Source organism: Pipistrellus kuhlii, unplaced genomic scaffold, assembly GCF_014108245.1.
Source record: "Pipistrellus kuhlii isolate mPipKuh1 unplaced genomic scaffold, mPipKuh1.p scaffold_m20_p_24, whole genome shotgun sequence".
Taxonomy (NCBI): domain Eukaryota; kingdom Metazoa; phylum Chordata; class Mammalia; order Chiroptera; family Vespertilionidae; genus Pipistrellus; species Pipistrellus kuhlii.
In genome coordinates, this window is record NW_023425523.1 from 3,793,348 (window position 1) to 3,817,834 (window position 24,487).

Here is a 24,487-nt window from a genome sequence, read left to right on the forward strand (position 1 = left end):
GTCCTAGAGGTGCATTTTTGCTTAGAAATTTAGAAAATGTCACTCTAGCTGGTTTGGCTCAGTGGGTAGAGCGTCGACCTGCGGACTCAAGGGGGTCCCGCGTTCAATTCCAGTCAAGGGCACATGCGGGGGTTTCGGGCTTGATCCCCAGTGTGGGGGTGCAGGAGGCAGCCAATCAATGATTCTCTCTCATCATTGATGTTCCTCTCTCTCCGAAATCAATTAAAAAAAATTTTTTTTTAAATTAGAAAATGTCAACTGTCCACAGGAAAGAAGGGGCCTCCTGCGAGGGGGCAGGCAAGGTGCCAGGCTTCCTCTAGCACCCCACCTCTCTTAGCCACCTGGACCCCAAGTCTCACAAACCTGGGAATTACTCTTGACTTCCCCCTTCTACCATCCCTCTCTCCTTTCTAACAATCCGGCGCAGGTAACTGTGTCTCCACGTATTTCATCCCCGTTCCTCTTCTCTCATCTCCACAGCACCCGCCCTGCGTTAGGTCCCAGCATCATCCGAACTATTGCAACAGCCTCCTGAAGGATGCTCCTGCCAGCCTCTTCCCGCCCCAGCCACCCGTCCACCGAGGATGCCATGATTTTCTTCACACGGGTGTCTCTGGTGGTTTGGGTCCAGCTTCAGGTCCTGTTTCTCACCGCCACCTTTCTCATTGTCCACCCCGGGCCCCCCTTTCACACCGCAAACACTTCTCGTCTAGCTCTTGCCATGTGCTTGTTCCCTGTTTACATGTTTGTCCCTCACACCGCAGCCCCCATGAGCTTCCGGAGGGAGGCGTTTTGGTTGCCCCCGGCTCTCCAGCCCAGCACCAGGCCTGTGGTGGACCTGATAAACATTGATCGAGTGGCTGACCCTCTTGATCAAGAGTCCCTGTCGAGTCTCCAGGCCCACAGGAGTGGTTTGCAGAATTCAAACCATCACTGCCAAAGACCCAGCTCTCCTACCGAAAGAAACAAACAGACTTTTTCCAGATGAGAACACTTGTAGTTTTATAGCATTCTGTTATGGTATTTGCTGGTTATGACACACAGGTTGCAGTAGGGTTCCCGGGAGTGAATGGTATTGCTATAACTAAAAACACAAATCAGCCCTGACTGGTTTGGCTCAGTGGGTAGAGCATCAGCCTGCGGACTGAAAGGTCCCAGGTTTGATTCCGGTCAAGGGCATGTACCTTGGTTGCAGGCACATGCCCAGTAGGAGATGTGCAGGAGGCAGCTGATCGATGTCTCTCTCTCATTGATGTTTCTATCTGTCTCCCTTCCTCTCTGTAAAAAAAAATCAATAAAATATATTTTTAAAATAAATAAAAACACAAATCAATACAGTGTTTTCCTCAGTAGCTACAAATAGCAGTAATGTGGTTGATCACACTTTTTGGTGCTGTAGAGAAAAAACACAAAGGTAAGAAGAGACCATTGAAGAGCTTGGTAAGGCGTGACAGGACCAGGCACAGAAACTAGTTGGAGTATTTTTTTGTCTGCCTCCTGGTGTCCCGGGATAAAGTCACAGCGGGTCCCCAGCCTCTTTTTATGCTCTCCCCTCGGCCTGGAAAGCCTGTCTCATCTCGGGTACCTGGGAGCCAAGCGAAGTGGGAGTAAGACTCAGATTCAGAATGGATGTTGAGGTTCAAATGGTCCCATCCATTCACTTCTGTACCCAGAGGGAAAGAAAATAATGTAAATAAAGGCAGGTCCCGCTGGGCGTGAGGATCTGTGGGGAAATGTGAAAAGAAGGGAAGGTACTAGATGTTTGTTTTTTTTTAATTTATTGATTTTTTTTTTTTTTTTTTTTTTTTTTTTTTTACAGAGAGGAAGAGAGAGGGATAGAGAGCTAAAAACATCGATGAGAGAGAAACAACTGCCTCCTGCACCACCCCCTACTGGGGATGTGCCCCCAACCAAGGTACATGCCCTTGACCAGAATCGAACCTGGGACCTTTCAGTCCTCAGGCCGACGCTCTATCCACTGAGCTAAACTGGTTTCGGCAGGTACTAGTTTTTACAGCCACTTTTTCTCATTTGACACTCAAAGCAACAAAGGGTAGGCAACGTTATCATTGGCATTCCATGCACAAACATCTCTTTTTCATCCTTCCACAAAAATCTCCGGAACATCTCAGAGGAATCAGCCAAACGCTGGAGACACCGAAACAGGACAACACAGAGCCCTGGCCTTCAGGGAGAGACGGCGCAGAGGAGGCGCTGATCGAGGGGGACCCACAGGTCGCGGGGGGCGGGGTACCGTCACGAGCAGCAATGACATTTCCAGGGCCTGCCTTGCTCCTCACGTGGCCATCCTGTGGGGGAGAGGACACGCTTCTGAGAAGGCGAGGCAAACAGCTCTTGGCCTTCAGAGAGCCATGGCTCTCTTCTCCCTGTCCTCCTCCTCCTCGTCCCACAGGCCAGCATTTCTGCCCCGACCGCAGCCCTGGGGACAGAGCCAAGTGCCATGGCGCCCGGTGGGGGGCTGGCTCCCGTGGCGGGTGCTGAAGCGAAGGTAAGGGGCTCGCCAGGCGGTGAGGGGGGAGGAGAGCTCCCAGGCAGACACGTTAGGGAGATATTCTGGGCAAACAGAACAGTTTGTGCAAAGGCGTGGAAGCAGGAGCAGCTATAGTCGTTTAGGGAAAGCAGACCTTCCGTGCGTGCGAAGGGGAGCAAGTGTGACAGCAGTTAGCAGGAAACGAGGCTGCGGCGGCACATCCCTCCCACCTGAGGGAGGACCTTATCTGCCCACCACGAAGGTCAAATGAGTGCTGCCTGGCCGGTGTGGCTCACTGGTTGAGCATCCACCCATTGAACTAGGAGGTCAGTGTGGGATTCCGCTTGGGTTGCTCTCTCAATCCCCAGTAGGGGGCGTGCAGGAGGCAGCTGATCAGTTGATCTGCTGCCTCCTGCACACCCCTTACTGGGAATGTGCCCGAAACCAAGGTACCTGCCCTTGATTGGAATCGAACCAGGGACCCTTCAGTCCACAGGCCAACGCTCTATCCACTGAGCCAAACTGGTTAGGGCTCCTATATTTCAGAGAGGGAGACAGAGATAGAAACATAAATAATAAGAATCATTGATCGGCTGCCTCCTGCACTCTTCACCTGGGGACCAAACTTGCAACCCGAATACGGGCCCCACCAGGAATCGAACCCTGACCTCCTGGTTCACAGGTGGATGCTCAGCCCCTGAGCCATGCCGGCCGGGCTATATTCATTCATTCTTCATTCAGTCCATCTGCTCAGTGGGCTGGCACCATCAATAAACGTGTTCTCTCGAGTTTTTATCAAGTACTAATCCCTGGCCCTCTGGGCAGGATTTATCATTTCAGGATCCTGCTTAATCCGAGGGGGCTGCTCCCCTGGCCTAGGGGGCAACCACACCTTCAGACCCTTTCCCACAGGAATTGGGGGGAGGGGGGGCACAGCGGGGCCCCTGAGCACTGCTCAGCCACCTCTCCCGCAGTGACTCACCTGCCAGACCTCCCTCCCTCCCTCCCTCCCTCCCCCCAGGCCCGTGGTGATTAATTGCCGCCTCTAACATCACAGCCTCTGTCCACAGGGAGGAAGGCATCACGTTTGCTCTCCTCCGTGTGAGAAGGGCCCCATTCATTCTCGTCCGGGCGGCATAATAAATAACCCGGCCCTGTTGGCAGGGGTTTTATTAGAGACTGATGGGACCCTTAACAATAACTGGGGGGCTGTGATTTATTAGGTGGGGAGGCCCGTGGCGTCTCCGAAGGCCGGGAACGTGGAATGTAACTGATAAAGCGGCTGTCAGCCGGTGAGATGCACTCCATAGAATGTGCACCGGAGGGATCCCCGAGGGCTGTCAGGAGGGTGTCTGCTCATCACCGCGTACTCCCGAGGCGGATGCTGTCTGCTGGGTGTCTGGGGGAGACGCGAACGCCAGGGAGGGGACCCCCAGGGGGCCCGGGAGGGCTGCACCTGTCCGCTGCCCAGCCCGAAGGGAGAAGGTGACACAGAGGAGCCAAAGGCAGAAAGGATTCCCCCTGAGGACGCCCATGACCTTCGGGAGGCCTCTGTCTCTCTCCGGGGAGCTGCCCGGAACAGAGGCGCTGAGCTCCTGCTGCCTGGCAGAGGAGGGACGGAAGGGTGAACCGGCCAGAGGAGAGATTTGTTCCGGAATTTTATTTATTTATTTATTTATTTTAATATATTTTATTGGTTTTTCACAGAGAGGAAGAGAGAGGGACAGAAAGTCAGAAACATCGATGAGAGAGAATCATCGATCAGCTGCCTCTTGTGCACCCCCTACTGGGGATGTGCCCGCAACCAAGGTACATGCCCTTGACCGGAATCGAACCTAGATCCTTTCAGTCCGCAGGCTGACACTCTACCACTGGGATTTTAAACCTCTGAACCCTGAGGTGTCTGCACCAGAGACCCCCCCACACACACACACCGGCCCCTGAACCCTGCTCCAGGGGGCAGCTGTCCAGCCACTGCTGGTGTCCTGAACCACAGAGACTCAGACTGATGGAGTCTCACCTGTGTTTGTTGCTGTTTCCCAGCTCGGGACCCCAGAATCCAGGCAGAGCACCTGGAAAAAAAGGCCTGTCACCTGGGGTGTGCATGGCATACAGCTCCCTTACCCCCAGGGCTCACCCTCCCACCCCTCGCCCTCCACCCTCCACCCTCCACCCTCCACCCTCCACCCTCCATCCTCCACCCGGGGCCTGACAATGAGGCAACTGGGTTTATCTCCGGGCCCATCGGCGATGGCACAGATGCTGCCCAGCTCTGTCCTCAGGTGCCTCTCGCTGCTGGGACGCAGTGCTGCTCACACGTTCTAACCCCACCCCCACCCCGCCTGCCGCTCAGCTCCAAACAAGGCCCTGGGAGGCAGCCTAGGACCTTCTGGCCAGACAGTCCCCTCCTTTGATCCTCCGCATCGGTCCCAGGAGCCTGGCCTGCCTCCCGGGCCCCTCCTGGGCCAGGACAGGAGGGGAGGGAGGCAACAGCCAGGGGAGAAAAAGTAATTGTCACCGTCTCATCTGAGCCTCGGTGGTGACACCCGGCGGCCTCAGAGCAGAATGGATACGGCGACCGGCGTGATTAAACCAAACCTCTCCCGCAGCCTGGTTCAATTAGACTGACAGGCGGAGCGCCTGTGGACGGGAGGGAGGGGAGGGGGAGGGTGTGAGGTGCTCATGTCCCTCTCGGAGCACAGGCTGCCTCCCTGCAGGCTCCGGGCATGCGCTTGGCCTTCCAAAGGGCCTTTAACACTTGCCCTCCACCGCGGGCGGGTGGCAGGGGTGACTTGCCCCACTTTATAGTCCGAGCAAACGGGGGTGGAGAGTTATAGGGCCGTTTATAGGGCCACCTCGAGGCGTTCCCTGCCTGCCATCAGGCCCACGTCGCCTCCCACGCCCGCCATATGGCAGAACGCTCCAGATTGAGCCCCCGGACTGCCATCTCCTCTCCCACCGCACAGCTCGCTCTGCGGGCCAATCCTCAGCTGTCTCGGTGCAGCCGCCTGCAAGGCGCTCGGCCTGCAGCTTCCAGAGCCAGGAGGTCACCATCCAGGGGCGCTCACACCCCTCTCCCCGCGCCCGAGCCCTTCCAAGCCACTGCTGAGCCCCTAATTACACCCGGGGGAGGAGGGAAAGTGTTAGCCACACCAGCAGGCAGCACCTGTGCAAGATCACTGACCACACCGATACCCTGCTGGCGTCCTCGCCACACCGGCTCCTCACCTGCCAGGGCTGATTTTCCACTCCCTGGTGGGCGAGGGCTCCTCTCAAAGTGTCTGAGCCTTGTGCGCGCTCTCTCTCTCTCTCTCTCTCTCTCTCTCTCTCTCTCTCTCTCTCTCTGCAGGTTTTCTCCATGAGGACAAGAACTGTACACACCATTCCCTGGGAGAGCGTGTATATGCCACACCAGACATGGTATCACCATGCTTGTTCCCATGGTTACCGCATGATGCCGGTCCCCGAGAGAGCACAGGGCAGACAGAGGGAGAGGTGCGAGGTGGCCAGGCCGATGTCACCAGCCTCCTAAACTGGGATTGGCCCCACCCACCCTGACACCTCCAGTCCATCCTCCGGAATCATAGCACAGATGGTCTCAAAGGCACGGAGCTGGGCTCCTCTGGAAACACCTGCCGAAGTGAGATTGGGGGCGGGGCGGGGGGAGGAGGGCTTGCCTGGCGGACGGGGGAGAAGGATCGGGGCGTCTGTTTTTCCGGGCCGGTTCTGCCGTCAGCAACGTGGGTGACGAGAGAATCACCTAGCCTTCCTGCCCTTTCCTCGATTGCAAAAATGAAATGGTTGGGCAGGAACTGTTAGAGTGTTCACACGTCAGAGAGCGCAGAGAAAACAGACCCAAAGACTTGTTCAAGTGACTTGTCTCGCCCTGGCCTGTGTGGCTAAGAGGTTAGAGTAGCAGCCCACATACACACACACACACTCACACACACTCACACTCACACACACTCACACACACTCACACACACTCACACACTCACACACACTCACACACACACTCACACACACACTCACACACACTCACACACACACTCACACACACACACACACACACACACTCGCACACACACACACCTGCCTGGGTTTCAGGTTCAATCCCCAGCCCCTGCCGGGGCACACGCAGGAGGCAACCCAATGATGTGTCTCTCCCCCATTGATGTTTCTCTCTCTCTCTCTCTCTCTCTCTCTCTCTCTCTCTCTCTCTCTCTCTCTCTCTCTTTCTCTGCCCCTCCCTTCCTCCCGCTCTCTCTAAAAAGCAATGGAAAAAAATATCCTCTGGTGAGGACTGACAAGCAGAAACATTTTTAAATGAAATGCCGCGTCGGATCCAAAGGGCGTGGATCCCGGAGCCGGAGCCAGGGCCCCCGGTGCCCGCAGGGTGCTGGCTCCCGTCCCCCTTCCTGCTCGGCAGGACGGAGGCGGAGGAGGCCCTGGCCGGGGCGTTGGGAGGAGCAGGCCGGGCCTGACACAAGGAAGGCCTTGAGCGCACGGAGAAGCCCCGTGTCCCACAGGCCCTGATTCTGGTCCTTCCGCCCGCTCACAGCCCCGATTCTCCAGGAGGGCCCCGCTCCAGTCCCATGATGCTCCGTCGGAAAGATGAACACGCTAGTTATTTCCTAAAGCCTCCGGGCAGAGGCACAAAGGCCCGTCCGGGGGTCATTATTCTCTCTCTGGATGATGATTCATGGGGAATAATCACAGCAAAGAAAACCTGTCCGCGGGCGGGAGGGGGAGGGCGGGCACAGCCCGGGCGCCTGTGCGCGCTCAGCTCCCGCTTTTCAATGTGTGTCTTCATTTGTTAGGCGGTGACAGCGTTTCTCGGCCTCGCTGGCTTTCCGCTCCGGAAACCTGAGGCTTTGTCTCGATCTAGACTGCTGCCGCTGCCACCGCCCGCCCCACAAAACCCCGGACAGGGGCCTGCCTCCCGGGGTGAGCAGAAGCCTCCGCAGAAGCGGCTGTCACCCTGACACCGGCTCCGCTCAGGGTGTCCAGGCCGCAATCTCCACCATCGCCCAGGGCTGAGGTCCGATTGGGCTAAGACAGTTCTCTGGCCGCCGCCGAGGAGCAGAGCGGGAGCTGCCGGGTGGAAGCGGATCCACGCCAGGCCCACCCTGAGACGTAACCTCCTCCCCTCCTCACTGCACAGCCCGGGCAGGAGAGCAGGCAGCCTGCTTTCTCTCTCGCTAACAAGCCTCTCCCTGGCAGGCGGCCGGCCCCTGGCCCTCGCTCACCGCTCCTGGAAGCTGGTGGAGACGGCCCCGGGGTGTGAGATCAGATGAGCCTCTGCTCTGAGCTGCAGGCCACGGGGAGGTCACAGGGCTGTCAGGTGTGGCAGAATGTCCGCCGGGAGGGAGCCGAGCGGGTCTCTTTCCTGGTCAGTGCGGTGCACCGACAATCGTTGGCACCCATCTCCTGAGCATCTCCTCTAGCTGTGCCCTGGTGTGCGTCAGGTGCGTCGCAGCTGAAAAACATTTGCTTTTCCAGCCAGCAAATGTTTACAAAATGGAAATATTTGCTTTCCAGATACCAAAAACAGCATCGCTTAGGTACCAGAAGCACCAGGCCCACCGCGGCAACTAATTCCGAGGAGGGCTCTGCAAGTTATGCGAACTGGTCTAATTTTGCACTTAAAATTCCCTTTGCGTCATTCACATGCGTCAGCCCATTCACACACCGAGTTTTTCTCAGAGTACTAGAGAGCAGGTCCTCGAGGAAAGACATTGCATTCAATGTCCGTACAGGGGTCCTCAAACTTTTTAAAGTGGGGGCCAGATCACGGTCCCTCAGAGAGCTGGAGGGCAGGACTATATGAACTACTAATTCCTACTGTAACACCTCGGCTGCGCTCACTGCCCAAAAAACCTGGCGGGCCGGATCAGACTCCTCTGCGGGCCGCATGTGGCCCTCGGGCCGTAGTTTGAAGACCCCTGGTTAGGAGATGCCATAGGAACGAAACTCTGGTTTGTATCCATTAGCTTAACGATAAAGATGAATTCCTTTTGCTAAAGTCTCAGAACTCGTCGACGATGATAAGTAAGGACTTACTGTACTTCTATTTCTTCCTCCAATGCCTTTCTTCTCTCCTCCTCAAAATAAATAAGTAAATAAACAAATAGCTCCTGCAGAACCAACAGCCTCGTCTCGCCACCAGGAGACTTCGTAAGGAGTTCAGGGAGTGGGAGCGATGTCTAGGTGAGCACTGTGTGCACAGGCCATGGCGGGGAGCGGTCCCGTCAACAGCTGGGGGGTGGGCACATGGATTAGGAGGGGGACACCCTTAGGGGACTCTCTCCCTCAGTGGCCCTGGTCATCTCAGTAATCCTGTTTTCTGCGGAGCAGGGTACCAGAAAGGGGTTGGTTACCTTGGAAACAGGGAGACTTTATTGCATCCCCACCCAGACCAAAGCCTTCGGGCCTCAGCTGCTCTGTCTGTAAGTGGGGAGAAGGACTTCTACGTTGAAGACACGGAAAGCTAAGGAGCTGTTAATGAGTCGCCTTCGACTCCTCTCCCAAGTCAAAAAAGTCTTCAATTAAAACCCAAAGAGAACCCTCCTTTGGGAACCGAGGGGCAGCCCAGCATACCGGCTGCTTCCTCCCTCTGCCGTCCCCCGGCGTTGGATTGGAAGAGGCAAGGAGCCCAGCCTCTGTGAGATGGACAGAGGACGATGCCAGGAAAGGTAGGAGTCAGATTCTTCAGAGGAGAGCTGGGCCTCAGTTCAGACACCCCCTCCCTGCACCCTCTCCCCCCTCACCCTGGTGTGTGTGCACTCAGACACGCAGTCTCTGCTCAGCACCTCCGGGCCTGCCCGCCTGGAGGGATCTGTTCGCAGTGACATCTGAACTCTTGCCAACAACACGTGTTTATCTCTAGGGTCAGCCTTTCCTGTTGGTGCTCAGGAGGCTGGGGGGAGCCAGGAGGGGGGCTGGCGTAATGGCTGTTGGCAGCCACAAGGGGTGGAGGCGTGTGGGCCACGGGGACACGTGATGAGGAGGTCTCCAGGCCGCATGTGGCCATGTGCTTCTTTCCTCCCATCGGCATGAGACCCCCAGCTCTTCTGTTGCCGAGGCAACGAGATGGACATCACCTCACGCAGGGGCGGGCCTCCAAGAGCTGGCTCGGACTCGGTGGGCGGTGCTCCAGGTGGGGGCCGTGGAGCCGGGCCAGGATTTTGGCGGAGTTTCCATTGTTTGGGTTAGGATCTGAGCTGTTGGGACACAGCTGGTTCTGCCTCTCCCTCTGAGTTTAGTCATCCGTGCCGGGACCCCCCGGCTCTGGCAGGGGGACCGAGGGGCCACCCTCCCGCATGAGGCTGGGTCAACCCCAAGAGTCTGACACCCACAGACGTCATTTCCGGGGAGGGGGCTGTACCATCTCCCTCTGGAAAAGCACCCTCCTTACACGTATCCCCACCAGCAGGGGGTAAATGCTGAGAGGTGCCAGCTGAGGTTCCTGTGAGAACGTGTGTTCAAAACCAATCTCAACGTCTCTGATGCAGTCCTCATTTCCAAGAGAGATAAACTCATCCCCTCCCGCTCCAGGTTGAGTTTGGGGGGGCGGAAGGGAAGAGACTAACCATTTGATTCCTCTTCTGCAAAAATGAATCATGCACACCCCGCCCCCCCCCCCAATCCTCAGCCCAGAAATATTTACCCATGTTTATATAACCATGGCAACAGGCTTGATTCTCTACCACTCAAACCCTTTCAGAAAGAGAGACAAGGGGAAGGAGACTCCTGCCTCCTGCTCTGCCCAGAGGACCTCCTGGGGAACAAGGTGAGAGGGAGAGAGAGAGCCCCCGAGCCCGGGCTGTGACCTTGGCCTTCTTGGGGGACCGGGAGCAAGGAAGTCCCAATGGCCCAGCATCACGGAAGGACTTCGCAGCTTGACAGTCATGGTCCTCCAGCGTCCCGAGGGAGCCTCCCAGAAATAGCGCCTCTGGCTTCTCCGGAACCTCTCTCCGGAGCGCGGCTCCGAGATGACAGCCACCGGCGGAAAAGCGGATGGATGGGATGCGGCCTGGCTCTGCCGATGACACAGACGCTATCTCTAAGACGGACTCCTCTCGCCCCGACTACACGGATCGCTGTGGGAGTGGAGTTCCGTGAAGAGGATAAAAGGGTCAGAGTCGCAGAGGTCGAAGCCATAAGCCAGGGACACTGAGGCCAGTGGAAGGACAGCGTGTGCCCACCCAGTCCCTGGAACTGCCATGAGCTCAGCCTCAGGGCCGGAAGCTGTGACCCCCACCCCCACCCCCATCCTCCCGCAGGAGTCCGGGCCTGAGCCCGCGGGATGCAGAAACCCGAGCTTACACTTGACTCTGAAGACTGCTGACCCCCCAGACCCACAGGCTGCTGGGTGTCACAGTGCGGAAGCTGTGCCCTCCGGGCTGGGGAACCCCCTTTGGGGCCTCCTTCCCTCTGAGTCTTCCTCTGTGGACTCTATGCTAGTATCCAGGCCCCTCTTTCCGCCCCATACCACTGGGGTCGCCCCAGGACGGGTCCTGTGGGCTGAGGACAGCAGCTCGGCCCTGGGGGGTGGCTCCCCTCACGGAAAGGAGTCTCTCAGCATCTCAGCTCCCAGCTGCGAGGAAGCCAGAGGGCGGGGAGGGCCGGCGGGGGGCCTCCGGGGAGCAGGTACATGCCATCTCAGGCTCTCCCTGCGGGCGTGGGAAATCCCGGAGCACGACCCCGCGGGTGACCCACGCGAGATCCGGAACAGCGACCTCGAAGAGAGGGGGGGTGGAGGGATGGGCACCCGGCCTGCGCCCCTCCTTTCCTCACTCCATCCCTCAGCTACCGCCCAGCTCCTCCCCACTGGGCCCTCGGGGCGAGGCCGGACCACGTGGGCACGTCATTATCATCGAGGTCCTGGGAGAGGGGACTCTGCAAAGTCTTCTGCCTAACGATGGCCATGGGCACCCTCCTTCCCTCCCGCTCCTCCTCCGGCTTTAACTCAGCAGAGCGCTCTTTGCTGACCCGGAGCGGAGTGACCGCGCGCCTGCCCCCTCTTTCTCGCCTTCTGTGAGGTCTCCAAGGTTCTGTCCGGCTCAGAGGCCCTACATTCTGCCTGGGGCGCTCTCTCCCCGTTAATCACCTTGGAACAGCAGGTCGCTAATTGCCCCAATTACTCCCGACCCGCGCCACACCGCCCCCCCGCGGCCGGGCCGGGGGCGCAGCGCCGGGGCGCACGGAGCCGGCGGGGCGGATCGGAGCATCAGCCGGGACTCGGGGCCCGGGCGGCGCCTGTGGAGCAGGATCGGAGCTGCTGAGTCCCTCTCCCTCCGCCGGCCGCCTCCCGCGCTGGGAGGACGGAGGCCACCGGGGCCCCGGGCGCGGGAACCGCGGCTCCTCCACTCCCGGCTCCGCCGTGGGGAGCAGCCTCCCGCGCCCCTCCGTTCTGTTTCCAGAAGGAAACGCCGCCGCGAGTTCAGAACGTGTCTGTCCCGTGTCTGTCCCGTCCTCCTCCGGTCCCGCGCCGAGCAGAGCCCCCTGGGCCGGTCCCGCTACACCGTCCGAGACCCCCGGCCGGAGGGGAGGGCGGCGGGCCTTCCCTGTGCGAACTGAGCGAGCGGACTGGCGGGAGGACCCTCCACTTGGAGGGGGGGGAGTGGAGGGAAACAAACAAATAAACAAACAAGCAAACAAAGAGCCGCGGGCGGGGCAGGCGGAGGTCGGAGTTGGGCGAAGGGGCTGACACTCAGCCTCTCTCCGAGGCCGCTCCCCGCGCCCACCCTAGGGCGGCGCTCACGGTGCCCAACGGGGCTCCCGTGCTTGGCTGGCGGCGTCGGCGCAGCCTGGCGTCTCCGTGCCCCGCGCCGGGATGCCCGGGACCGGGGCCCCCGCCAGCCCCCGCGGACCCCGCCGGCCCCCCGCCGGCCCCCAGGAGCGGCGGCCCCCCGCCGGCCCCCGCCGGCCCCCCGCCGGCCCCCCGCCGGCCCCCGCCGGCCCCCCGCCGGCCCCCCGGAGCCGCGGCCCGGGCCCAGCGCGAACCCCCGCGGCCGCACGGCCAGCCAGTGGGCGCGCGGTCCCCGCCCCCCCCCGCCATGCGCTCTTCTGATTGGCTGAGGGCATCCCCCCTGCGCGCTGATAGGCTGGCCCGCTCCTCCCTCCGGGGCACGGGCCGCGCGCAGCCGGCTCGAGGAAGCCGCTCCGAGTCCCGCAGGCTGCGCTCCGGCCGCGGAAGGCGCGGAGCTCGGGCCCGGGTCCTGCCCGCGGGGCGCGCGGTCCGGCGGGGCTGGACGCTGTGGCGGAGCCGGCCCGGCCCCCGGGCGCCTGAGGACGCAGAGCGGGGACATGGACTGCTATCTGCGCCGCCTCAAGCAGGAGCTGGTGAGCGAGGCGCGGGCGCCGGGGCGGGGGCGCCCCGGGGGTCTCTGGGCTCGCCGGACCCGGGAGGGAGCCCGGGCGCGCGGGGAGGAAGGGAGGCCGAGGAGGAGGCGGCGGGGAGGGGACACAGGGCACTGGCAGGCAGCGGGCAGCGCCTGTCCCGAGGGAGAAGGGCCACGAGGAAACTTGAAGCGAAGATCGGGTGCGAGTGAGGCCGCAGGGACAAGTGACAGAGGCCGAGCGAACCCATCCCAGACCGAGGGGTTCCGGGGAGCCCTGGGCGGAAAGAGGGCGCGCTCCGGGGGCGCACCCCGAGACGCGCGCACAAGCGGACGGAGAGGGACCGAGACGCTCGCACAGGATCAGGGCGCGGTGGAGGGTGAAAAGGGTGTAGGGATTATGAAGAAGAAGAAAAAGGGGGGAAACAAAAAGAAAAAAAATCATCATAGACCCAGAAAAAGAAAAAAGAAAGAGAGGGACGCGGGGTGCCCGGCTTCTGGGGTGGCCCTGGGCGATCTGGGGCGGGCGGGGCGCGGGGAGCGCCCGGGGCAGCGGGGCAGCCGGGGACCGGTGGCTGGAGAGGAGCTGGCACCGCCCGGGGCCGGCTGTCTGCCCGGGCCTGCCCGCCAGCAGGGAGGGGGCTGGCAGCTGGGGCGGCGGGGAGGGCCCGCCGGGCGGAGGGAGCGCCTGGCAGATCGGGAGCGGAGCCGCGGAGGCCCCGCCAGATGTCAGGTCCGGACGCGGGGCGTGCGGGGCGGGGTGCGGGGTCCGGGAGAAGCAGCTCAGGGTGGTGGTGGTGGTGGTGGGGTATCCAGGAGGGGTGAGGGGTGCCTGCTCCAACTCTGGCTGATTCTCACTGACTTCCTATACCCCCGCCCCTCCCTGCCACCATGCATTCATGCGGACGGTCCACCAGGCTCTCTTCTGCCCTCGCTTCCGCCTCCTTTTGTTTCTCTGGGAGCCAGCGACTTCCCAGCCTCCCCTTTTCTGTCCTCCTCCTCCTCCTCCTCCTCCTCCTCCTAACTTTTCAGAGCCGGGCACCCAGGCTCTCAACAGCAGACCTGGGTTCAGGCAGTGCCAGCCCTGGGCTTGCCACCCATGGCATCCTCTCCCCTCCCGCTGCAAACCCTCACTCCTCCCGCTGCTGGGACCCTGGCAGCCTGGCAGGGCCAGCTCTGCGGGGAGGGCCGCGGAGAGCAGGTGTGCTCTGTGCGGGTCAGGCTCCGGGTCCGGCGCTCCAGGGCCGCCTCCTCAGCCGGCAGGCACTCCTCTGGTGCTTCCTCCTGGCCACAGTCAGAAGGGAGAGTTCCCCAGCGAATTCGGGGAGTGACAGGAGGGTCTCCATCCTGTCCCCTCCCAGAGGAGTTTCTCATGCTTCCCAAGGCCGTTTGGGACGGCTGGCCGCGCCCACGCGTACACAGTTCTGACCTTTCCCATGCGCTTGTCCAACACCAGGGAGGAAGGTCAGGATCATCACAGATAATGTCTGAAGTCCAAGGCCCAGGCTGAGGACGGAACCTAGCAGAATCTTTTCTTTTCTTCTTTTTTTTTTCTTGGAATCTGGGACCACGCCACCCACTCCAGGATCTGCCTTAATAAAGGGTTTGTGGGTGTTCCTGGCATGGGCTGGAATTTTAAAATCCTACCGATTTGCATTTTTTACTGCACCCTTGGTGGGAGGCGGTGAGGGAGGGAGGCAGAGGCTGTGGGTGCCAGGAGGACAGAAAAGGCAAGCAGCATCTGCACCGCGCTGGGCTCCCAGTCCTGGTTTGCACCGGCTCCTGCCAAGGGCTGGAGCCCCTGGTCCTCAGAAAGCGGAAGGGGCGAGGCTGGGGTCCTCAGCTCCCCGTTCGCTCTCCTTTGGCCCTTTGTCTGCGCAGCCTCAGCCTCTGACTCTCCTGGAGAGGAAGCCAACTGCCTGGCCTGGGGCCCAGAATGACACTCAGCTGGGAGAGCTATGCACCCTCCCCCCCCCCATGGGGCTCCATCCCCGCCCCCGTGCCAGTCCCCCGGAAGGGAGCTGGCAGAGTGACAGGCAGAGCTGTGACAGTCTCCTTCACTCCCCGACACCTCCGCCCAGCGCTTAGGTTGCTGAGCCAATCTCAGCGCCTCAGTTTCCCCAATGGGAGTGGAGAAAGCAGAGCTGAGCTGGCCCTGGCTCAGCCCTCTGGCTCTTGTGAAGGTTGTGGGGGGTGAATTCCTTGCAGCTTGGTTGGCATAGGAAGGTGTTGGCTTATTTATCCCCCAGGTCCGCAGTAGGGGGGAAGGCATGGCGTTTGTCATGAGTTTGAGGGTGTGTGTGTGTGTGTGTGAGAATTCCTCCCAGCCAGAATCATCCCTGCCGCCCAGGAGGACTGGCGTGGCACTTGTGGAATAGCAGTCAAGTCCGACATTGATTCCACGACATTCCTTTCCAGCAGCGCTGGCCCCGCAGACCCTGTGGGTTAGACCTGCTGGGAAAGGGAACAGCCAGCGGCTGTGAGGCGGCCTCTGTCTGGGCCTCCCGCGCTGCCCTCCTGCGTCCCGGCCCTGCCCCGGGCCCAGGAGAGCCAGACAAGAAGAGTCTGTTCCCGGAAACCAAAGGAGCAGCGTTTCCCGAATTCTGGGGGCAGAGCATGCTCTGTAATGAGGGGGCTCGGGCGGGGAGGGTTTGGGGCTGAGGGTTGGGGGGTCTTGGCTCACTTTGGTTCGTGTCCAGAGAGCCGGCCCCTGGGCCCTGCCGGGTCGGGTTTCAGGGATGAAATGTGGCGGCGAAGGAGCAGCAGCAGACGCGCTTCTTCAACAGGACGAGGGGCTCGGGGGCTGCACCTCCTCAGCAGGGAACACGTCTCTCCCGGCTCTGGCCGCCAGTGCCAGCGAGGGGCCCTGCCCGGAGCACACGGCCTTGGGACCAGCTGTTGCTCACACTCGGGTCCCCGAGGGCTTCTAACAAAGGGGCAGACACGGCCCACGAAGGAAGCAGATGTGAGATGCTCATGAGTTCAGATCAGTAGAGAGCAAACAAAGTGCATAGAGGCTGAGCAATGGGGGCTTGGAGTACAGCCAGGCTGGGAGGGCTTCCTGGAGGAGGCGGCGGTGGATGGAGGCCAGCTCTTGGAAGGTCCGCCCCAGCGGAGGCCTGGGGAACCAGGAGAGGGACTTCTCTCAGGCTGGAGAAGGCCATCCTAGGACAGCGAGGTGTTGCTAGAAGGTAGGCCGCTGGTGGCCACCATTCCGGAGGCTCTGGCATCTGGAGGGGCACCAGGCCTAAAGGCAAGGAGAGGAGGAGGAAGGATGGTGACCGGGGAGACACGGCAGAATCGGCCTTCAGTTCTTGGTGCAAAAGAGCACATTGCTGAGGCGGGTCCACGCTTTTTCAGAGGACCTCACACTGCCGTTCCCTCGATGTGCAGAGCTGGGGCAGAGAGGCGTTTGGAGAAGCCTGGCCAGTGTGGCTCAGTGGTTGAGCGTGGACCTATGAACCAGGAGGTCACGGTTTGATTCCTGGTCAGGGCACAGGCCCAGGTTGCCGGCTTGATCCCCAGTACGGGGCGTGCAGGAAGCAGCCCATCAGTGATTCTTTCTCATCATTTCTATCTCCCTCTCCCTTCCTCTCTGAAATCAATAAAAATACTTTTTTTTAAAAAGAAACGGAGGCAGAGGATGGGCTAGAAGGCTATCAGAAGAGTCCGGGCAGGAGTGTGAAAGCCGAGCTAGGAAGGAGAACGGGAAGGTAACTTTTTGAGGTCCCCTGGATGCCCCCGGAACTTGATTGACGGCCGGCCGGGGACAGGAGTGAAGCTGCGGGAGAAGGGCCCGGTGGGGCGGCCAGGCCAGCGGAGGGGGGAGAGCGGGCACCTCTGTCTGCCTGCTGCTTGCCGAGCACACAGCCCCAGGCGCTGGCCCGGGTGGGAGAGTGGGCTCATCCGTCACAGAGTCCTCCTCCCTGCCCCTCCGCCCCCTCCGGTGCTTGGCAGAGCTTCTGCTCTACCTTCCTGTGGCGCCTCCCGCCGGGCAGGGCCGTGAAGGTCCCCATTCACAGGCCGGAGAACGGGCTGCTTGGCCCACGCGGGGCTTTTCCCGTTTCCGGCCCTGACCCTCCTGTAGCTTCCAGAGGGACTGAAAGGCGCTGTGTGGGGAGCCTGGGAGGGCGGGGGCGGGGGCAGACAGGCAGGGCACACTGCCAGGCCCGCGGCTGAGCCGGAGCTGGTGTCCCAGGATCCTGGCCCGGCGGGGAGAGGGCGTGAGACGGCTGTCGGAGGCACAGCTGTGGGACCCGTCAGGGGCCAGGAGAGGGCGGAGGGCTGCCGAGGATGCTGGTGCCACCCTTTCCCCCCTCCTCGCCTCCCACACAGGCGAGTGCCCCCCAAGGGTGCTGGCCACAGACAGCTGACCCCACGCGCCCCCCTTGAGGGCTCGGACCCGGAGGTCCAGGATGCTGGGGTCTGGCTTCCCCTCCCACCCGGGGCAGCCGGGCCCCTCCTCCAAGGAGCTATCGGAGTGGGTGGCACCTTCCCTGGCCCCTGGAGTCCCTCCCAGACCTCGTGTTCCTCTCTCTGTACGATGGGACTCTGCACGTCCCCGGGGCAGCCTGGTTTCCGTCCACAACAATCCCCGGAGGCGGGGAAGTGAGGGTGGGGGTGACAGGGAAGCTCGGTCCTTGAGTGAGGGCCAGGCTCGGGGGACTGGGGTCCGTCCGTCCTCCCACGAACACGCAGGAACCCCAGGCAGCAGATCGATGTCTCCACTGGAGGTGCTCAGGGCGACGACGTAGGCGACGCTCAGATGAAAAACCAGTTTTAGACCTGCCATCTGCTCCTGGCGGGTGACACACGTCTCATCTAGGTTCCTCTCTAAAGGCATTCCCACAAGCAGCAGACATGGGTAAGGCATTAAATCCCAGGAAGAGCCTAGGCCGTGTGCGGATACGGTGAAAGCCGTGAGGGGGGTCTCGGGAAGAATGTTCGGGAGACACCGAGGGAGAAACTGGACCTCCAGGCTGCGAGTCCGCCGAGTGGGGAGGACTCCTGCCAGCCTCCGGGGCCACCACGCGGGGTCGGATCTGGCCGTGGATCGGGGAGGGTGAGCGCCACTGTCCACGTGGGAAGGGTCATCGTCTTACGGATTCATAACCCGGAGCGCACGGGTTGGCGCATCTGCCCGGAGTCACGGGGCCTCAGGCCGCAGCAGGCGGCTCTGCCCAGACCGGAGGGCGCCGGGCGGAGGGAGCCAGGCTGGTCTCACTGCAGCGTGAAGACACATTTCAGAAGGAAACACGGGGGGCACAGGAGGGGCGGGGGTGGAGGAGGACTGGGCGGTGGGTGATGCCAGGAGCACGGGGGGCCCCGTGTGGCCTTTCTCAGGAGGATCCCCACACCGTCGCCAGGATGGGGGAGATGTTCGCAGCGGAGCAGACAGACGGAGGCGGCTGTTGGCTCTATTCCCGCCCTAACCCTGTGGGGTGTGATTCGGTCCCCCCGCCCGGAGGCGGGGCCTCGGTGCGGTGGCCCTTCCTTCGCTCCCACCCCGCACTGCTCTCCTCTCCCTCCTCTGGTCCTGAGGCCAGGAAACCCTGCGAGAGAGCCGGTCCCACGCTCCGGACCAGACAGCAGCTTGCCCCTTGCGCTCTCCTGGGGTGACATCATTCCCTCGGGGATCGGGAAAGGCCGCTGCTCCTGCCTCTGTTTCCCATACTCGGCTTCCTTCTTCCGTCCTCACCCTTCAGTGTCCACACTCCCGGCTGGCTGACCGGGCCTGCCTGACGATGGGCAGCCGGGCGCCAAGGCCCCCCTTCCCCTCCCCATCCATGTGGGGCTCCGATAGAGCAGAGCTGGAGATGCTTCTCCTTGGTCAGACCCAGTCATTACTCTGTATTCAGACCCACGGAGGAGGAATGTTCTGGAAGTTCTCAGGAAGCCGTGATAACAGTCCCACGTCACCTCCAGGCCACTTATAATCACGCACGGCCTCACCCTATCCCTCCAGAGCTGTACCTACAAGGCAAGGAGTCTTATTCCCATTGTAAAGGAGGGAGGAATCGATAAAACAGGATTTCAATAACCCGCCCAGATCACGTGGCTCTTACCTGGGAGAGGTGGGATTTGAACCCTGCCCCACTTGTCTCCAGAACCCAGGAGCCCAAGCAGTACAGAGCACCCCTTTCCATAGGGCCGTCCTGTCCGCGCCTGCTGACGTAAATGCGGCCTCTGTTTTATGGGCAGCCGGGTTCATCCGTACCCACACGTTCATTCTCCCGGGAACGCCGCACAGAACGTCGGCATTCTTCCCCAGGGACTCTCCCACATGAGGAGACTGAATGGGGTCATTTCACTCCTCCCGGCCTCTGGCCTGGCCTGTGTTCAGCCTCCAGGAGGCTGCAGGCTCAGACTGCTGGCCTCGGGGCAATGACACCCTGAGGTCTGTCCCTGTGCAGTGAGGTGCTGTCCGGGCAGCAGGCAGTCTGCGGGGATGGTTTGGGGGTCCAGTGGGACTCGGTTTGTTTTTACTCCTCACCCAAGGAGCGAGCATACTTTTCCCGTTGATTTTGAGAGAGAATCATCGATGTGAGACACATCGACCAGTTGCCTCCCACAGGTGCCCCCACTGGGGGCGGGGATGGAACCTGCAACCCAGGCACAGGCCCTGCATCGGGAATGGAACCCGAGACCCTCCAGTGTGGAGGCTGATGCCCTAGGCCCTGGGCAGTGTGGTGTGGAGCAAGTGCAAGGTGCTAGCGGGGATCTGGGGAGACATAGGAGGCCCAGGCCCGCCCTCCATCAGTAGATGCACAATGAATGCCGCCCCGCTGACAGGAGCCGGCGGGGACAGGCATTTTAAGTGTCTCAGAGGAGGACTGGCAGGCGCTCTGGCGGCCGAAGGCCTTGGAGGCCTCAGCATTTCAGACGGAAAGGCAGACAGGAGGCATCGGGGGACAGGAATGGGGCCGCGCAAAAAGGACCCCAGGGTGAGGAGGAGAGGGCATGGGGGCAGAAGGGGGCGGGAATCGGGGGTCAGAGGAGCAGTTTGCTGTAAGGGACCGTGGAGGCTTAGGATGAGGGCTCGGGGTCTCCCCAGCTGAGGAAGGGGCCACAGGAAGCCAGCCGCCCCCGGGCCGATCGATGGCACCGGCTGGCCTGGGCAGCTGGCTGTTGGGGGCCGGACAGGTGGGGGAGGTTCTGAGTGTGATTCCCTCAGGACCGTCAGCCCTGCACCGCTAGTGGGGCTGGCTCGGCAGATCCTGCCCTGCTCCCTCCCCCCAGAGCCCGGCTGGCTGGGGAGGGAGGGCCCCGGAGCCCCCCACCCCTGCCTCCAGCCCGGGGCTGAGCCGAGTGCATCAGGAGGGCTGGGCGGTAAGATGATCCCGCGGGTCCCGGGGGCTTAGGGAACAGATGGCCCCACACCAGGGGCGGCTGCCAGTAACCTGAGCGGAGCTGGTGGGACGGGCAGCTTGGGCCCGGGCAGGAGCCTCTGAATGTTATCAGACCCCGCATCCCCGTCCAGCCTCCAAACTCGGCCCGCGCCCAGTCCATCTCCCAGCCCCTTCCAGCTGGCACCTGGGCCGCGGGCCTCAGACGCCCACAGAGGGGCTGGGGGACTGGCCCCCGGTGGACCAGGAAGGCGGGGGGGGGGGCACCAGAGCGGCTGGGAGAGGACAGGTGGTCAGAGCACTGGGAAGAGCACTGGGAAGAGCCGGGCGAGCGTTTCCACAAACAGGAGCTTCCTGACCTCCGCCCTGGCAGCCAGATGTGCCCAGCCGTGAACGGAAACCCCAGCCAACGGCTTCTCACGACGAGGGAGCTCCTCCTCTCCCCCCTCCACGGGGCACGGGGCACGGGGCACAGGCAGCCTGACGCCCAGCGCCACGGCTGCCGCCTTCCATGTGCCGGTGTGAGGGCGCTGGCGCTGGGACAGAGATGTGCTGTGAGCCCAGCCCTGGGCGCTGTGGCTCAGGCGGGTCACCTCGCCCACTATGGCAGCTCATTCGTCCAGCTGAGGACAGTGATGTGTAAAGAGGAAGGGCGGCGATGCTCGGAGCGCCCTCGGCACCCTGCCGGCTGCAGAGTTCATGCTCACAAAGCGTCCTTGTCCTTGTCATTGTCATCATCTGGAGGCTCAGAGGCAGGGGCACAGGCACAGGAAGGACAAAGGCATTATGTCCACATCACAGCTGGGCGCCCCTCACCATGATCCATAAGCTGAGCTCACCTCTTACTAAGCAATCTTGAGCAAGTTACTTGTGTGCCTCAGTTTCCTCATCTGTAGAATGGGAGCACCGCCAGTCGCTAGCTCACAGAGCAGTCGGGGAGCTTAAACAGAGGTTCGTTTGTATTCAGGCCTCTACGCATACAGCCTCAGGGCCTGGAGCAGGAGCTGCCGGAAGCTATCCTTTATGTAGCACCCCCCATCCCCGGGTTAAAGGTCCTCCTCAGCCCCGGCCTAGGTTTACAGGTGGGTCCCTGGCAGCCGGAACGGCACTGGAGGTGGGTGTGGGGGAAGGGGTCCAGGTTCAGGGCTGATGGGGGGCGGCTCTCCCCGCCCTGCCCAGCCCGGCTCACTGGCTGGCCCTCCTGTCTCCGCAGATGTCCATGAAGGAGGTGGGCGACGGCCTGCAGGACCAGATGAACTGCATGATGGGGGCGCTGCAGGAGCTGAAGCTCCTCCAGGTGCAGACGGCCCTGGAGCAGCTGGACATCTCCGGGGGGGCCAGTCCCCGCACACGGCGGGAGCCCCCTCCCTGGGAGGGCGGCAGAGGGGCCCCCCCCTCCGGCCACGCTTCTCCCGGGAGCAGAGCCCGGTGCCCGTCCGGCAGGAGCGTGCGGGGCAGGGAGCCGGCTCTCGGACCCAGGACCCAGCTGCCAGAGCTGCCAGGCTGTGGCGAGCAGAGGCCCGGGCTGGGGGAGCCGGACGACTGGACCTCCACGCTGATGTCCCGCGGCCGGAACCGCCAGCCGCTGGTGATGGGGGACAATGTGTTCGCGGACCTGGTGGGCAACTGGCTGGACCTGCCGGAGCTGGAGAAGGGGGAGCCCCGGGGGGCGGCGGGGCCCGGGGCAGAGCGGGACCGGCCCCGGGAGCGGGGCCGCAGGCTCGCCCTGACCGCCAGCATCTTCCGGAAGTTCCTGCGCAGCGTGCGGCCCGACCGCGACCGGCTGCTGAAGGAGAAGCCGGGCTGGGCGGCCCCCGCGGCCTCGGAGCCCCGGGCCGGGCGCTTGCACAAGGCCAAGAAGCGGGGCCACCCCAAGGGTTCGGGGCATCATCTCCCCTCCCGGGGCGCGGGGGAGCCCACGTCCCCCGGCTGCCCCAAGGCCCCGGAGGCGGCGCCCTCCGGCTTCGACATCAACACTGCGGTCTGGGTCTGATCCCCGCACAGAGGTGGTCTGAACCCCAAACCCTGCGGGGCCCTGGGGACGCGGCTGGCGCGGCGTCCCAAAGCCCAGCTCCGGGTTCCTTTTCCCCAGAGAAGAGGATGCCAGGCGGCCTGTGGTGGGGAGACGGTGACGGCCGGCTGGCAGGGGAGTGTGTGTGTGTGTGTGTGTGTGTGTGTGTGTGTGTGTCTCATTCTGGGCTGGAGGGGGTGAAAGGGGAGGAGCCCAGACAATCCTTCTGACCGTCCTCACTCTCCCCAAAGACCCAGGTGAACGTTCTATATGGACTAGGGCCTCAGGGCCTCGGGCTCCTCAGAGAAGCCCCCAATAAAGATCTCAACTCTCGTGTCCCCATAACTGTTTGCTTCCCGGGCAAACCGCTGCTCCTGGCACAGGTATTAACCCTGAGCCTCCCGGGAGGGGGGCAGCAGAGAGAAACCCCACCCCTCCTGCGCCTGCTGCCCTGAGCTGTCAGCCGGCCCGGGTCCGAAAGGGCTGGGTCGGCAGTGCAGGCATAAGGGATCCTGGGGGAAGCCCTTATCTTTCCAAACGAGAGAAAGAGATCCCTGCAGCCCCGGGAGGCACAGGGAAGCCTTTTCACACCCATCATCTCCCGTGCGAGCCAGCGAGGAGGCAGGTATCGCCCCCGAGCCCACAGGAGGCACCACCTGTCCTAGGACACACCAGCGGGGCCCAGCCAGGTCACACTGCTCCCCACAACACCCTGTCTCCAGCCCTGCACCCCCATTAGGACACAGGGTGTATACACTCTCCAGCGTGAGTGAGCCCAGATGGTACTAACACTCAAATCCCTAGCTCCCTCTCTGGCCTCTTCCCACCCGCCCAGAACCACCCTGGGGAGAGGGAGAGAGAGAGGGAGGGCCCCCGGCAGCAGCTCAGCTGCAGCCGTGGTGGTGGCACGTGGCCCAAGAGCAATGCCACCCCCGGGAAGCCACCAGCCCGCCCCCTCTGGCCTGGAAAGCCCGCTGGCTGGGAACGGACAATGCAGGGCCCTGTTAGGGCCCAGCCAGCCTGGGAGGGCGCACCCTCCCTCCCCTCCTCCCCTCCCGCCTGATCTGCCCTCCGCCTGATGGGAGGTGACAGCTGCAATTAGAGGCAAGCCGCCTTCCTGCCCTCAGAGCGTTAATGACAAATTGGAGAAGGAAAACGAGAAAGGCTCTTCTGCAGCCCAGGCCCCCAGGGAGGAGATGGGGTGTGTGTGTGTGGGGGGGGTTGCAGTGAGCAGCTCCAGAGGGCGGTTAGGGCTGCTCCCGGGTTGCCACCATCATCAGACGGTAGGTGTGTAGTTCCGATGGCAGAAGTCACAAGAGGAAAGGCCCAGCCTGGTGGTTTCTGAGAGCCCCCTATTGCCGGCGGCACGCACATCCTTCAGACCTGGGAACGCCCTCGGAAGGCGCTGCCATCCTCGGAGCAAATGGAAGCAGCCGGATGGGAAGCAGAGGGTCCTCTGACTCTGACACCAACTCTCAGCTCTCCCAGCATTGGCTAACGCGGCTCTCTTCCTGCCTGAGGGAGAGAGCCCCCCCCCCCCCAGCCCCTGCTCCCGGGTCTCCCCCAGGACTCAGCCCCGGGGGAGGCCCACAGCCTGGCTGCCTGCGGGGGGGGGCGTGTGAGTGCAGATTCCACCTATGGCTCCCTGAATCCCGAGGGAGAGAAGCCATCCAGCAAATTACTCAAGAAGGCACCGGGTCCGAGTCCAGAGCAACTACAGGAACCCGAGCCACCTCTTGGCCATTCGCCTGTGACTCCTGTTCTGTGGGCCAATCACAGGGACTCAGACCAAACTGTGGGCGCCTCCCAAAGCCAGGCACTGCGACAGAAACGGAGAACAGCGATGGAAAGGACCCAGTTCCTGATCGGGGCCCAGAGCGGGGAGAGAAGCAACATGAACCCACCGGGGAGCCAGGATTCCAGGGAACCAACACCCCTTTTAACTTGGGGGCTTGGGGGGGGGTGACAGACAAACCGACCAGGAGTGCCGTCCGTCCCCGGCGACATCACTGTCGCCAGCACCTTCAGGTTGTCTCCTCCCACCGCCCCTGGAGGTGGCTGCTGGGACTCGTTCCCCAGGGAGCGGCTCGGAGATGGGCATGGGCCAGCGGCAGAGCTGAGAATGGAACGCGTCCAGCCGGAAACAGTCCAGCCCCGTGCTCCTCACGCGTCCCACAAGCTGCCACCTCTGCCCCGAAGCCAAGCCAGAACCTGCCCTCTCAGGCCCCAGGCCTGGAAGTGAACGCTGACTTGGGTGGGGAGATCTGCCCGGGTCACAGCAGGGCTGGTGTGAGGC

At 62.1% G+C, this 24,487-nt stretch overlaps 1 protein-coding gene across 1 annotated transcript; it reads left to right on the plus strand.

Annotated features, from left to right (window-relative positions):
• The first annotated feature begins 10,510 nt into the window (after nt 1-10,510).
• Nucleotides 10,511-22,529, plus strand: INKA2 (inka box actin regulator 2). The gene is made up of 3 exons (XM_036453350.2): nt 10,511-10,595; nt 12,576-12,838; nt 21,394-22,529. The coding sequence occupies exons 1-3, from the start codon at nt 10,511-10,513 to the stop codon at nt 22,171-22,173; spliced, it is 1,128 nt and encodes a 375-aa protein (XP_036309243.2). The 3' UTR covers nt 22,174-22,529.
• Nucleotides 22,530-24,487: the final 1,958 nt, after the last annotated feature.